Source organism: Hyperoodon ampullatus (genome assembly GCF_949752795.1).
Source record: "Hyperoodon ampullatus genome assembly, chromosome: X".
Taxonomy (NCBI): domain Eukaryota; kingdom Metazoa; phylum Chordata; class Mammalia; order Artiodactyla; family Ziphiidae; genus Hyperoodon; species Hyperoodon ampullatus.
This window is the reverse complement of record NC_136913.1, coordinates 128,010,676-128,024,945: the sequence shown is the minus strand read 5'-3', so window position 1 is coordinate 128,024,945 and position 14,270 is coordinate 128,010,676. Positions and strand designations below refer to the sequence as shown.

General features: G+C 43.1%; 1 protein-coding gene across 3 annotated transcripts in view; it reads right to left on the bottom strand.

The window, feature by feature from the left end:
- AFF2 (ALF transcription elongation factor 2) overlaps positions 1 to 14,270 on the bottom strand; it is a gene marked incomplete at both ends in the record, with an annotated part of 497,311 nt that overhangs the window by 151,428 nt on the left and 331,613 nt on the right. For all 3 annotated transcript variants that reach the window (XM_079727720.1, XM_079727719.1, XM_079727721.1), the window contains 2 exons: positions 9,776 to 9,809; positions 10,094 to 10,130. In XM_079727720.1, the coding sequence (XP_079583846.1) occupies positions 9,776 to 9,809; positions 10,094 to 10,130 (71 nt within the window). The remainder of the gene's footprint in view (positions 1 to 9,775; positions 9,810 to 10,093; positions 10,131 to 14,270) is intronic.

The window sequence follows — 14,270 nt, the reverse complement described above, 5'->3', positions numbered from 1 at the left end:
TGTCTTTACATCTTTTCTGTGTCTCTTGGCTTCCTGCCACCCTGAATATCACAGCTCTCTCTGAATACTATAAATTGAGCTGAAGTTGATTTAAATTTCATGCAGAAAACCACTTTGCTTCAAACCACAACCATTTTTTTATGTTTAAAAAATCCATCAAGATATAATCTTTTAGCACCGCCCCCCAAAACACACACACACACACACACACACACATACAAACTCTTTCTAGCAGACAGAAAGGCAGATTATTTTAATCAAGAGGCTGTCACTGAAATTGTAAGCAACGTATCTTCAAAGTTCATGGCAGCGGTGAACTTTTAGATTTCTCAGTGAGTGTCAGGATCTAATTTTCAAGGTGTGGTTACCACAGTAGCAACCTGGAATTTTAATCCCGTTGTAAAGGTCAAGACAGGTCACTGGCTTCAGGTCCTCTTCAACCTCAGAGTAAGAGAGACAGCTCCCCCCGAAAAGCATGAAGATAAAGGGTGGACCTAACCCCCAAATTCCATTCTCTAAGACAGTGAGATTGTAAAACATATTTGATTTTTTTAACTGTTCAAATTCTTCTGCAAATGCTCAAACTATCACTGAATCAAATAGTGATCCCTTGTGGGTGGGTAGGTGGGTAGGAGAATGGACTCACTCTTCTCAACACGGTGGAACATCCAGAAGCATGCTGGGGATGTCTAATCTAAGCAGGAGAGGAGTGGCCCCCATAGCGACTGGCTTTCAGTCCACTGATCTCGGCATTGGGAGTTGATCCTCTGATTCAAACCACATCGACACAACACTTGTGAGAAGTAATGGCAGATACTAGCAAAAAGAGCACTTAACTAGGAGTCAAGAAGTGGAACTGAGCCTTGCAACAGTGAGTTGTGTGAGCCTGGGGCCTGCGCTTAAGCCACCTGAGCACGACTTTCCTCACTGCTAACATGGGGAGAGAACAATGCAAATGATGGACGTCCAAGCCCATTCAGGAGCCCATCCGATGGCGGCGCATTTCACAACAGAGTCTGAGCGATAGCGCTTCTCCATGTTATATCTGTTGAAACAAAGGCTCAGAAAACGCCAGGTGACTTCATCAAGTCACACAGCAGGAAGTGAGGGAGCTGGGATTGGAGCCACCTGGCAGCTGAGGTCCCTCCCTTCTCCTGGCTCCCAGAACTGAGTCAAGCCTGAATGTAATGAAGATAACGCTCTGTGTGGAAATGGAAAATGTCGTAGAACTAGAAGAGGATTATCTGTCTCTGTACTTAATTCATAATTGTTCAGTTGAAACTTTATAGGGGTGTGGCAGATAAGGTATCAGAAAGAAAAGTTCAACTTTTGTAATCCAAGAATCCTAGAGTGAAAGTCCGTCTCCTTCCATAACTGGCTGTGTAATCCTGAGCCACTAATTGAAAGGCTCTGAGATGCCATTTCCTTCTCCATAAGACCAGTTTCATCCTACAGAGGGGTTGTGAGGATGGCAGGTAAGGAAATGAGTGAAGCTGAGCAAAGGCACAGTGCAGAGAACTCCAGGCAGGCCCGGTTCCTGCGTCATCAGTGGCACTGGCTGTCCGGCCATGGGTGTTTGGGGTATTTGCTAGGTGCCCTCTCTGAACCTTTGAGAGGACAATCCTGGGACTGGTGATGATGAGGACATCCCGCCTCAGAGATGCTATGAGGATGAAACAGCTAATGCTTGTGAAATGTTTGCCCCTGTGCCTGGCCCCCAGACAGTCCCTGTAAGTGGTGACTGTAATGACCCAGGCACATAGCTCACATGCAGTTAGTCTGCTACCCTTCTGTCTCTACTACATGATATATGAAAATGACTTTGGAGAGATATAGAACGACCCTCTCAATTTCTAGATATACTAGACAATTTCTAGATACTATAAGCATTAGGTACTTTTTTGGATTTTTCTCTTGAAAATCTAGAAATATCCCACAGAGTTATAACATTGAGCTGTCCATCTGGGATTTTTAAAAAGTGGGCAACTTATGCAGAAATGAGGTCACTCCTGAAATTAGGCAGTGGTGGTGGCAGAATTGTAAGTTGGTGGCTCGGTAAATCATGACCTTCTATGCCCTCTTCCCCCTCATCGCTCTCTCAGGCACCCTGGAAACTTTGCCAAGGACCAAGTAGTGTATTACAGGTTGTACTTGGATGCCAAGATCTCACAGGGTAGCAAAGAAAAACAGTTTTGTTCCTTTGGGTTTTAGAAGGCATACTCCAACCCCACCCTGCTCCATCCCAATATAGGCAGCATATTTGAAGATGTCAACCAAATAGCTTTGAGACCTTTTCCTTTCCTGGTCCTCATATTACAGTGGACAGATGAACCACAAAGAAAGGCATCTGTCAAATTTTTCAACTGACTTTACTACTGTAATCGTGCAAGCATCTGCCGTGTTCTACCAACACTGCTCCCCACTCATCAGCAAAACGGAAGGGCTTTTCGCAGCTCTGAGAAGGTATCAAGAGCAGACCATTTAAACACAACGTTCCCAATAACATAACTGGGGCAAAGTATCTGGCTATTTGTGAAATGCTTGATAGGATGGAAAAGCAGAATGAATAGCTCAGAAGCTAAGTGGTGAATATTCCTTCTCATCTATTCCAGGTTCAGTTGGGTGGGTTTTTTTTGGGGGGAGGTGTTTGTTTCTTTTTAATTTCTAGGAATGATCCATGGGGCTTTCTGCACTGCTGCTATATTTTCTTCATCTGGGCCTGGAAGACTTGTCAGGGCTCTGATTGATGAGTTCTGGCCCTGCAGCCATCTAGGGAACATGGGGACAAGGCAGCACGTTCTGATGGAAGTGCAGAGTCCTCGCTTCCAGGCCCAGCTCCGCCACTCCCTAGCTGGGGGACTTTGGTAAATATCTTCCCCCCCCACAAGCCTGGCTTCTTTGCACCTGGCTATCTAACAGGATTGCTGCGACACTCACATGAGGCTAATACATTGTGTGAAAGTGCTATAAGATTATCAGTTGCTGGGCACATGAAAAGTAGCCCTGGTCATAGCATTATAGAATCTAGTGACTGAAAAAAGAGTGTGCATCTCATTAGATCAGATGCGTTAGAGGGGTCTGATATTCTGGGAGACAGAGGATGTGCATGCATGTGTGTGTGTGATCAAAACATTATGCTCAATTATACAGCTGGAATTATTTTTACTTTGGTCTCTTGCTTATTAACTTCAGCAACTTCCACCAGCGTTATTTGCTTCAGTACCATTTACTGTTCAAAATCTCGAGGAGAACTTAGAAATAAGGCCACTGGTTGATAACGTTGGGAATGATTTTTAAAAATTATCCTGCCATGAGGATATATCAATAAAATAAAGCAACTTTCCAATAATATAAAGCAATTTCCACATTGGTAAGCATGAAAAGTAATGGACAAACCTGTCCTAAAAACAGACCCAAATACCAGTTCTCTTCTTTTTACTTTAATATGGCAAAATGGAGATTTCTGGATGCTGCTCCCATCACAGGCCACCGAACTCACCCTCAAGGGGATTTTGAGGGGTGGTAAAGTCCCTTACAGGCTTGGATCTTTGCACCTCACCAAAGGAAGCATCTTACAGGCATGGTTACACCATCTGGCTGCAGGCCCTGAGCTGAGGCTGGACCGGTGGCTGCCTACAGAGTACCTATCAGCGCCCATCAGCGCGTGCTGTGTACGAGAGGCCTGACTCAAGACAGTGTTCAGATCCAATCCTTTCCCTGATCAAAACCAAAATGACAGGGACCATTTGGGCCTCCCCTGGGGTCAGTCTACTTTGGTCTGATACCAGGGCAAGATCACACCTGAATTCAAATTGGGAAGGCCCTCTCCAAACGGCCCATGGGATGGCTTTAATGCGGGTTAAGAGCATGTGCTCTGGAGTCTATCCGGCTGTGGTTTTGTTACTGTGGCCCTTTGGGTGACTCACTCAGTATCTCTGAGTTTTGGTTTCTGCTGCTGTAGAATATAATACGGCTGACTCCTTTGGGCCTGTAAAGAAAGAAAGCGCCTGGGACGCCATAGGCACTCAGTAGTTATGAGTTAGTTGAGGTATTGGCGTTATCCGTGCAAGTCTAATCCTCAGTAACCTGTGAGTTCCCTGAGGGGAGGATGCACAGTGTTCCACCCTGAGGTACCACCCTGCCTCGCTCAGAGATATATACACAGTAGGGGCTCAACCCCTTTCTGCTGAAAGGAATGAAATCGTGAATGAATGAATATAAACATGGATGCAAATCAGGTAAAAAAGAGGAGATACTTGACTTTTCCCTGAGAGAAAGAGAGAGAGATGTTTGTTTCTAATTACAGACGTGTCTCATAATCCACCTGAAACATACAAATCTTGGGCACATGAACAAAGACACAAAAATCAAACCTGATCTTTCAAGATTTATGCTCCCTGAGCACAAACGCTATGTTTGCAGCTTTTGTAATGAAAGCGAAAATCCAAAGCTCCCGTCAAAGGAGGCCCAGTTTTCAGCCTTGGTGCCCGTCAAGCACCAGCAGCTTCAGTGCTTCTTGACACGAACATTCTAAATGCCAATATTGCTTGTTGTCACATTAGCCAATATACAGTCCTCAAAATAAAATCCTCTTGATGTCTGATTACTCTTCTTAAGGACCTCATGCTGATTCATTTCAAACTGTGAATTACCTTTAATTCACAGCTTGAACAGGCTGCCAAATTTTGTTTTCTCTGCTCCCAGGTGGCTGTCCCTGATGCAGTGGAGAACTTCCAAAAATATATTAAGTCCTTAGGAAAAGTTGGCAAGCTCTACGATGCAGGGCATACAAGACAGGTTAAAAGCAAGAGTTGGCATACGTCTCAGTTTGAAAGCCGGAATGGCTGCAACCAGTGACAGTCACCAAGATTCTCAGTTTATTGGGAGAGTTTAGTTTGGCTTTTGTAAGCCTCAAACTGATTAGTAGTATTTCTGAGTTCCAAGTACCAAATCATGTATTCTGATTAAGAATTAATCTGATCATGAAAATAACAGTCATTTTTTCCCCCTGCCTCGTTACACAGTTACTTTGCTACAGAAAGTGTGTAGCAGACCAGACATCTACTTAGGAAAGAATATATGAAATTGCTAGAGGTGGGAGTTCTTTCTCAAATCTCAAATCAGATTCTCAAAGCAAATATTTTCAATGATGAAAATTTTGGTAGAAAGATAGTCAGGATTTTCATGAATGTGTTTTTCATTTCTTGGGGTTTTTTGGTAAAAAAAAAATTGTTTCAAAATTCGTCTAAGAAATGATGTAACGCTTGTTACTGGTCATAGCAAACCAGAAAACATTCTCATACCCTTTCTATTCCCTGTGGTAATGAAATCTTCATACCACATCAATACAAGTTTAGAGATAATGATCTTTCAGTTAAATCAAGCAATTTTGACCAGGTTTTGAATCATCTAAAACAGAGAGGTATAATTTCTTGTGGGACTGCTTCCCATCGACTTCAGTTCTTCAAGTCTATTTGAAGGCTGTGCCCCGACCCCATCAGATACCGTGAGAAGGGACAGCCCGGTGGGAAAAGAGAGGGCTTTGTGCATTCAAGCTTTCCCATGAAGAGCAGTGTAACTGACTCGGCCCTTCTGTGTACTCATAGCCAACATGTCCATTCGAGATAAACAGTCAATTTGTCCTCCCACTGGACTGTGTATACTTCATAAGGAGGGACAATATTCTAGCTCTGCTTTTCTCATCTGTAAAATGGGAATAATTTTGAGCCCCTCCAGGGTGGCTGCTAAGTATAATGGGGTGATGTATATGAGTACCTGGCATGGGACCTGGCACCTAGCCTTGCGCACGACCCAACAGCACAATGATTATTGTCACAGGTGTCCGCCATTCCTGTGAGAGTATAATGTCCTTTCCTCCTAACTAGTGCTACATTCAAGCATTTGTCCGTGTGGCATGACTACCTGTCACCCACAGGTAAACTGGCCACAACTAGACTGTCTTTGTCAGGCCTTTTGTCAGCTCTCTGGGTCCATGGCTGTGATGGTTTCAGACCCGCACCTAATACCGTAGGTGGAGGAACGGGTATTATGGCAAGGAAACAACAGCCTATGGCTACATCTGCCTTTATGTTGAGCTTTTATGGAAATTATCCAGGAATTTTCAACAGCATGCCCTAAAACACAGGAGCTACTTGATTAAAAGGGGGTCTGGATGATTTCCAGCCGACAGAGTCTAAATGCAAACAGCCGAGGATGACAAAGGAACTGCATATCTGGAACTGCCATTTTCTCAATTGTCCTCACAAAACTAGCTAGGACTAGCTAGCAAGGACTGACTCGATGGAAACCCTTGAGCTCATGGTTGCTGTCTGAAAATGCTTCTCAGGAAGCATCTGATCTGTCCCTATTCAGGAAAGCTCATAAAAGACCAACAGAGTCATGTATTTTGGTAAAGCCACTGTATTGACAAGTAATGGACAAGATGTCATAACCAGCTAGATGAAGCCATCCGACCCAATGAGGAAAATCCAAGTTCTTTGGATTTAGTTTCTGTTTTCTCCTCCATTGTTCCTTAATGATTTCATGAAGAAACTAGAAGGTAACCCAATGTCTGGGGTGTCCATTCAATCCCTGAATCTTCCAATTGAAATAAATGGGTGCTTCAGAGGCAGAACGAACATGATATTACTGTACAAATACACAACTGCACAGCATGAGAAATACAACTTGACCTTCGACAGCCCATGCCCCACTCTCTTTTTGGGGAGAGAGACTTTTTTTTTTTTTTTTTTTGCGGTACGCGGGCCTCTCAATGTTGTGGCCTCTCCCGTTGCAGAGCACAGGCTCCAGACGCGCAGGCTCAGCGGCCATGGCTCACGGGCCCAGCCGCTGCGCGGCATGTGGGATCTTCCCGGACCGGGGCACGAACCCGTGTCCCCTGCATCGGCAGGCGGACTCTCAACCACTGCGCCACCAGGGAAGCCCAGAGAAAGACCATTTTTGAAGGAGGCTTGAAACTCCATTGCATTTAGAAGACCTGGGTGAGGCCTGTTCCAAGACTATAATACAACTCAGACTCATGCAGGCTGAGGGAAACAACACGTGCCGGGTCTTCTTTCCTCCAGAAATTATTAAGGGTTAAAGTCAAATGCACTTTGACCTTGAGTTTAACTACTAAAGAGTATAGCTATTTACATTTTAATTGTGACAAGTGTTTGCATATATACCTGTATGCGTATACAATCTGCTCATTACTTTGCTTCATTTCCCTCAAGGGACTCTATCTCTATACTCTGAAATAAAAATAAATTCCCCCATGATTTAAACTCACACCCTCTGAATCCTAGGTCAGTGCTTTCCCCCAATACCATCACTGTCATGGAGCAGAGGCTCAAGCCCAGATCTTGAAATTCCCGCAGTCCCATGCTCTGGCCTCCTGGGCAGTCAGCTGGAGCAGGTAGGATGTCACCATTTAGATGGACACCCCATAAAAAGCACTGTGTGTCAATGGAGTATATGCTGAGCGAGAAAAGCTCCCATTCTCCAAAGGTCAGTGATCCTGCTGAGCCAGGAGCACAGAGCCTGGCTGGTTCCCAGCTTGCACTCAGGGACTCCTGCACCAGTGTTTTTCAGACCTGGTGCCTGGGCGTGCAGTTCTTATAAACAATCCAGGCCCAAATGGAAGATCTGCATTTTGTTATCCAGGGAAACGAGGCCAAGATGAGGCAAACAAATAAAGTGGCCCAGTAATTAAGGGATTCTGATTTACAAGACTCCCGTCTCTCTCTACTGCAGTGAGGGTTAGGAGCTTGCCCAGGACATTCACAAGCATTGGAAGGGTGTCTCTCCTGCAGCAGGGCTGACTTGGGGCTGCTTCCCACCAAGCTCTAGCCACCAGCAGTCTGTCTACACTCAGGATGTTCTTAGTTGCCTAGAGGATTGCCCTGCCAGATGGAAAATCCTAGAAGCTGACTTAAAAAGCACACCATAGTGAAATATGCGAGAATGACTGGAATGGCTAAGTTGATAATAATTTGGAAGCTAAAAGTAAAAATAATTGTTATAACTCTGACCTGCCCTGTGTTAAACCTATACCCTACCACAAGAAGGGAATTTATTCCAGCTGAAGTCTGATGAACAATGCCTGGACTTTGGATCAGGCAGCTAAAAAGAGAGCAGTTCACTCATAAAACAGACTCAGTATCTTCCAGTTTTACGGATGCCTCCTATAGAGAACCTCAGTCCTACTGAATGCACTATATACCCTGTGCTATGAAGTGCTGTTCTCTAGAAATGCAGCCTCTAGCTATAAACCACAATTGACAAGTTTATTTCTGTTAGTTACAAACTATTGAAATATTGCATTTTACGGTCTATATGGAAATCAGCATATTTCACAGCAGGAGCCTGATACTCTTGCTTTAGGAGTGGGATCATTTTGCAATGGAAAAATATTTTTATGTGTTTTCATATTTGGAAACCTGCATTGATTTCCTGAATGCTCAACTGTGTGTGTGTATGTGTGTGAAGTTTACTGGCTTAGTAATAAGAGTGGGGCAAGTTAGGAGTGGAGGTAAGGAGAATAAGGTCTATTGTTACTAGGGTAACAAGGCGGAGGGCAATTCAAAATGATTCCTGGAAAAGGTGAAATGAACAATATCAAAGATGATTTTGCTTTCCACGTTTCCATATAATTTGGTCCTTAAATCAAGGTTATAGTTTTATTTTCCTCTTGTCTCTTTTTTTTCCCCTCGATTCTTTAAATGGAGGATTCTTGGCTGTTGAAATGGAACCTTGAATTAGAAGGCACAGATCAGGCCAGAAAACCAAATAAGAGGTCTGGTGATGGGGTCAGGGCTTTGGGGGCTTTGCCACTAAACAGAACCAAGAATGTGGAAATACCATTGACTTTCCCAGAGCCTCGGTCTCTTTGGGAGTCACTCCCAGTTGTTTTATGCAATTATTCGTGATCTTCCAAAAGGTGAGCAATTCACTTCAAGTGTGCCATGAGGCCACTCGAATGTCATAAATTATTTCATTTTGAAAAATTTCAAGTATGTGACTATTACTCACACAGAAAAGTCAGCTTCCATTTTCTATTATTAAGAATGAAAGAAGTTGTGAGAGAACTACTCCCTTGATACTCTCTTGGACAAATGGCTATTACAAAATCTACAACGGTTAATCTGAGGAAATTGGTTTCTCCATATCCCTCCTTCAGTGAACATTAATAAAAAAGGAAGAGAGTGAGGAGTGAATTGCAGGGCCCTGGCTTCTGAACTTCAACCTAGCATCACGTAATCGCTTATTCCACCTCTTTCTGGGTGCTCTTATCTTTAATATACAGTCAACAGATGACCTGCAAACAGCAAGGTCCCGGGCTGACTGGCCAGAGCAATCCATCCAACCTCTCATGTCCGAGCACGGCTGCTTAGGCGGGTCCTTTCTCCATACTAATTGGTGGTGGCTGAATATTACATATAACGATGTCTGTGGCTGAAGTTACACGATGTTCCAACAACTACTCAAGAATCACAGTTGTTTTGGTGTCCCAGGTATTGACCCAGCCTGTATCTTCTACACCATTAGAGAGCCTAGTGGTGATTCATTCATTTTGACTGTAACTTGCCTATCGTGGGAAATCTCATTCTCCCCTCTAACCACACCCCATGTTATCATGAGGCAAGGTTCCTGTTTTCAAGGAGCAGGAGAGAGAACAAGATTCGCGCAGCACTGAAGCACCTTTTCCTTGCGAAATGCTCCCGAAGAAGCGTGTTTCAGAAACCTGAGTACTTACGACTTGAACGGTACTCACTTTGTAGAAGCTCTGCTGGTCGGGTCGCTCCACTCTGAAAAGAAAACGCACAGACATTTACCATCCATGTTTTCTACTGTCAAATGATCTTTCTGAATGAAACGGGTCTTGAACATGCAGCCCTTCCAGTTATACTCTTTCACAGAATCCTGCCATGAATAACAGATGGGAGAAAAAAGAAACCAATTGGATGCATCACAATGTGACTTTTTATTATTGTTGTTATTCTATGTTTTCATGACATTAGGTAGGAAGGAGAAGGAAGTGGGGGAGGAGAGGAGATGCTTGGATCAAGAAGGATTTTTTCAAAACACCTACTTTGTAAGGCGAATCCTGGGGTCAGATGCTGGGATTCCTATAAGGAAGAACACATACAATACAAACATTAGTTAAATGATACAAGAGAAACAAAAGATCTATTTGTTATTGCTGAAGATATAACTTGACTAATGTTGGCCAATGGGAAACCACTGTTAAGAATTCCATTAATTAGGCTACTGTCTGCAGCTCTGTTTGAAGGATAAACATTTGCCAGCCAAACCAGCTACAACACGGCCATAATTGCCATTTTATCAGAATTACACGTAAGACTGGTATCTATCTGGAAATGTGTGCAACATGGGAACAAATGACCCATATCTGTGATATTCAAGTGTATAATTTGTCACTTAGCTAGGCAATGACACCCCTGTGGAAGTAAAGGGGACTCGGTTCAAACAAACAAGCAACTGTGGTTTTTGTAGAAGTGTAAATAACACGGTAATTAATAGATTTGCTCAGTTGTTCTATTTTATAGAAACAACTCCAATTTTCTACCTTGATGGTGACACATATGCAATAGATGTATCTTATTTTCACAAGAGACATGTTCTTAAAACTTCATCACAAAGTTGGTGAAGTACAGGAAGCAATTTGAACTATGCAAGTGGAACGAATTATCTAAAGGGATTTAAATTTTATTTGAAAGTCACCCTCAAGACAGTTCATTCAGTGTTTTGAGAAATCCGGATTTGAACACATCAGGCTCTCTGGGAGCGTGGACACCTGTATGGATCCTGACACAACTTGCAGGCAGAAGCTCTGCCTTGATGTACAGGGCATGCACAGCTCCTCGCAGATGGAGGAGAAAACTTCAACGGCAAAGCAAGTGTTCCAAAACTGGAGACAATGAATTCAAGTAAATACAAGAATTCATTACATCAAGAACATATATATATATATATATATATATATATATATATATATACACACACACACACATACACACACACGTATGTATAACTGAATCACTTTGCTATACACCTGAAACTAACACAACATTGTAAATCAACTACAGTTCAATAAAAAAATTTTAAAAAGAAGAATTAGTTATATCAATCTGCTGCAAGTAATCTACTCTTTAAGGCTAATCTTGCCACCGTATGGAATAAAAATAACATCACAGCATAATTTATCTTTAAGAGAAGTAAGCAAGAACAATGATGCTGTGTTTGAATCAAAAGTGAACTTTCCAATTGATTTAGCATGGTTCTGTTGCCCAAGAGACTTATCTTCTGGCATGATTACTACTCCAGAAGACGACCATAAACTCCACAAGAGATGGAAAAGGCCTCTCAACTAAAGGGCTGTCACCAAGTCCACGTAGTTTGCTGCTCAAAGCCTTCTTCCCCTCGCTGCTAGACAACTGACTTTTGACATTAGACCCTAACAAGCTTGGCCATTTGATTCCCACCCGTTAGCAAATCATAGATGGTGAGAAAGGGGAAACACTTCTAGAGGCACAGCCACTAGGAAAATTGAGACGTGAAAACCGACAGCACAGGGGGCCAAAGAAAATGACACAGCAAAGTCAGAACTTAAAAAGCACAAGAGTCTATGGCCATTCAATAGAGAGGCAAGCATTCCTAGCCATCTCAATAGCTCCCGAGGACACAATTACAGCATGGTATAATATTACAGCACTCTACAATAACTGATGCTCACAATAATGTCTAAGTGATCAAGAAAGGCTAAAGCATGTTCAGGATAATTTTTATAGGAAGTCAGGAAAATATTAATTACATTTCAAAATGATTCCTATTACATGATTCCTATGGCAGGATAACCTTTGGTTATCCAAGAATTTCAATTATCCAGATCACCTCATTTTCCCGAGTGCCAAATAAATGAGGAGTTAACCATTTGCAGGTCCTTAATGATATACCAATATTTCTACTTGTTATTATTTTAAAGAGATTGCATTACAATTGTATAGGGCAAGTTTGGGCTTGTATACCTGGGGTGCTGGCCCTCTCCGCCATGCAAGCTCTCTTGTGAATGGAAGAAACGGATGCTTTCTGAGAGGGTGGTGTCACCTAGTCCTGGTGCAAGCACTGAGGAAAGGGCCAGCACCCCAGGTACATGTATTCGCTGGAGACACCCACGTTTTGGAAGATGGAATTTGAACTGGAGCATCTGCAAATCGGTGTGACAAAACATCACCAGAACACCTGGATCTGAAGACTGGTTCACTCGTTTATTAGCTGAGTGATTCTGAGCATATTACTTGACTCTGCACCTTAGTTTCCTCCTCTGTAAGTTAGGGATAGTCAAATTACCGACCTCTTGGAGTGGTAGTGAGGATTCAATTATTTACTATGTATTAAGTGCTTAGAACCTGGCGAGGCACATGGAAGCATTATATGCATTGTTAATATTATTGTTATTTAAAATGTACTTTTTTCTTTCAAACCAACATTTTGGCAGGAATCAAGCAAAACAAAAGAGTGGGTGGGTAGCCATCCTGGTTTCACCATTTTATCCCACTTGCTTCTACCTTTATCATGTGGCTGATGGTAGCACAGATAATTGGCAGAAAATGCAAATCAGGCCTGATTCCAAATTGTGCACTTACTACAAAAGCCGATTTCAACAACCAGTTCTATTGTAAACACTTGCAAATGTCAAAATTGCGACTTGCACGAATTGTCTCCGAAATTGGAGAACACAGCTAAAAGCACTGCAATCGCTGTACAAGTGCTGGATTCAGTGCCCAAAACAGATGAGTTGATCCCTTGGCTGAGATGCCAGGGAGAAGGATACCAAGCCCAGGGATGTCTGACAAGGGAGAGTGGGGCTCCAGGAAGGAATGACACAGCCCAGGACAGGGACAGAGGGGGTGGCTGCTCATAGTTCTGACCCCTTTCAAAGGTGGGAAGGGATAATTAAACACAGTTTAGGCCAGTGTTACTCTCAAAACGATGACTCTGAAAACTAAAGGATGTGATTGGGTTTCTCTTACAAATAAAGTCCAAACTCCTTGGCTGGCATTCAAGGCCATTCCCAGAGATGCACTTATTTGCCTGGGGTTTGTGTCTCTCTGCTCCCCATCACACAAACCAGGATCCAGCCACTCGAGACCGTAATAGTCTACATCCCTCATATCCATTTGGGTGCCTTTGCCACCCTGTTCTGCATGGAGTGTTCTTCTCTGGGGCCCTTCTCCACCTGTCAAAGTTGTAAGCAGCCTCCAGATGCTGCCACCTCTGAGCACTTCGTCAATGCCCCCAGGGAGTGTTAGATCCTTCTTGGGCCTTTTATTCTCTATGAAGACATGTGCTACATTGTTCTGTCGTTTTGTGTTTTTCTTCATCCCTAATTTTAAGACTATCATATGTCCTCAGTAAGTAGTTTTTGAATAAATGGACGAATGGGTGGATGGCTGGCTGGATGGGTGGATGGATGGATGGATGGGTGGATGGATGGGTGGATGGATGGGTGGGTGGATGGATGGGTGGATGGGTGGATGGGTGGATGGGTGGATGGATGGATGGATGGATGGATGGATGGATGGGTGTGGATGGATGGATGGATGGATGGATGGATGGATGGATGGATGGATGGATGAGTAGATGGGTGGATGAATGGATGGATGGGTGGATGAATGGGTGGATGGATGGATGGATGGATGGATGGGTGGATGGGTGGATAGATGGTTAATTGGATGGAAGGAAGGAAGAAAAGAAGGAAGACATTATTTTTTTCTTTTAAAGTGTGTTATTAGAATATCCATGTTTACTCAGGCATTTTAAAAACTGATGGTGAGAAACAATTCTTACTGAGAGCAAGTGAGGAAAAAAAATATATGAAACAGTTGATTAGAACTGTAAGAAAAAAGTTCTGTCAATATGGTGTGTTGGAGTGTGAAGATCTGCCTGCTTGTGAACGAGGATTACAAGTGATACACAAAAGTGAAAACTGATTCATTAGACTGAAGAGTACAGGGTTTTTTAATTAAAAACAATCTTGGATGTTGTTCCACCATCTACTGGGTCTTTCTTAAGGGATGAGTTCACTCCTCTCTCCAGTCCACGAGCTCTGGGCACAGTAGCTTGGCCAGTGGCGGTGCTCTAGGCATTAGGATTCGCATGCCAGAGTCTGGTGGACATTCTCTTAAAGATGCTCTTTCAATAAAATGCTATTTGTATTAACATCCCGAGGGACACGAGAGAGTCTA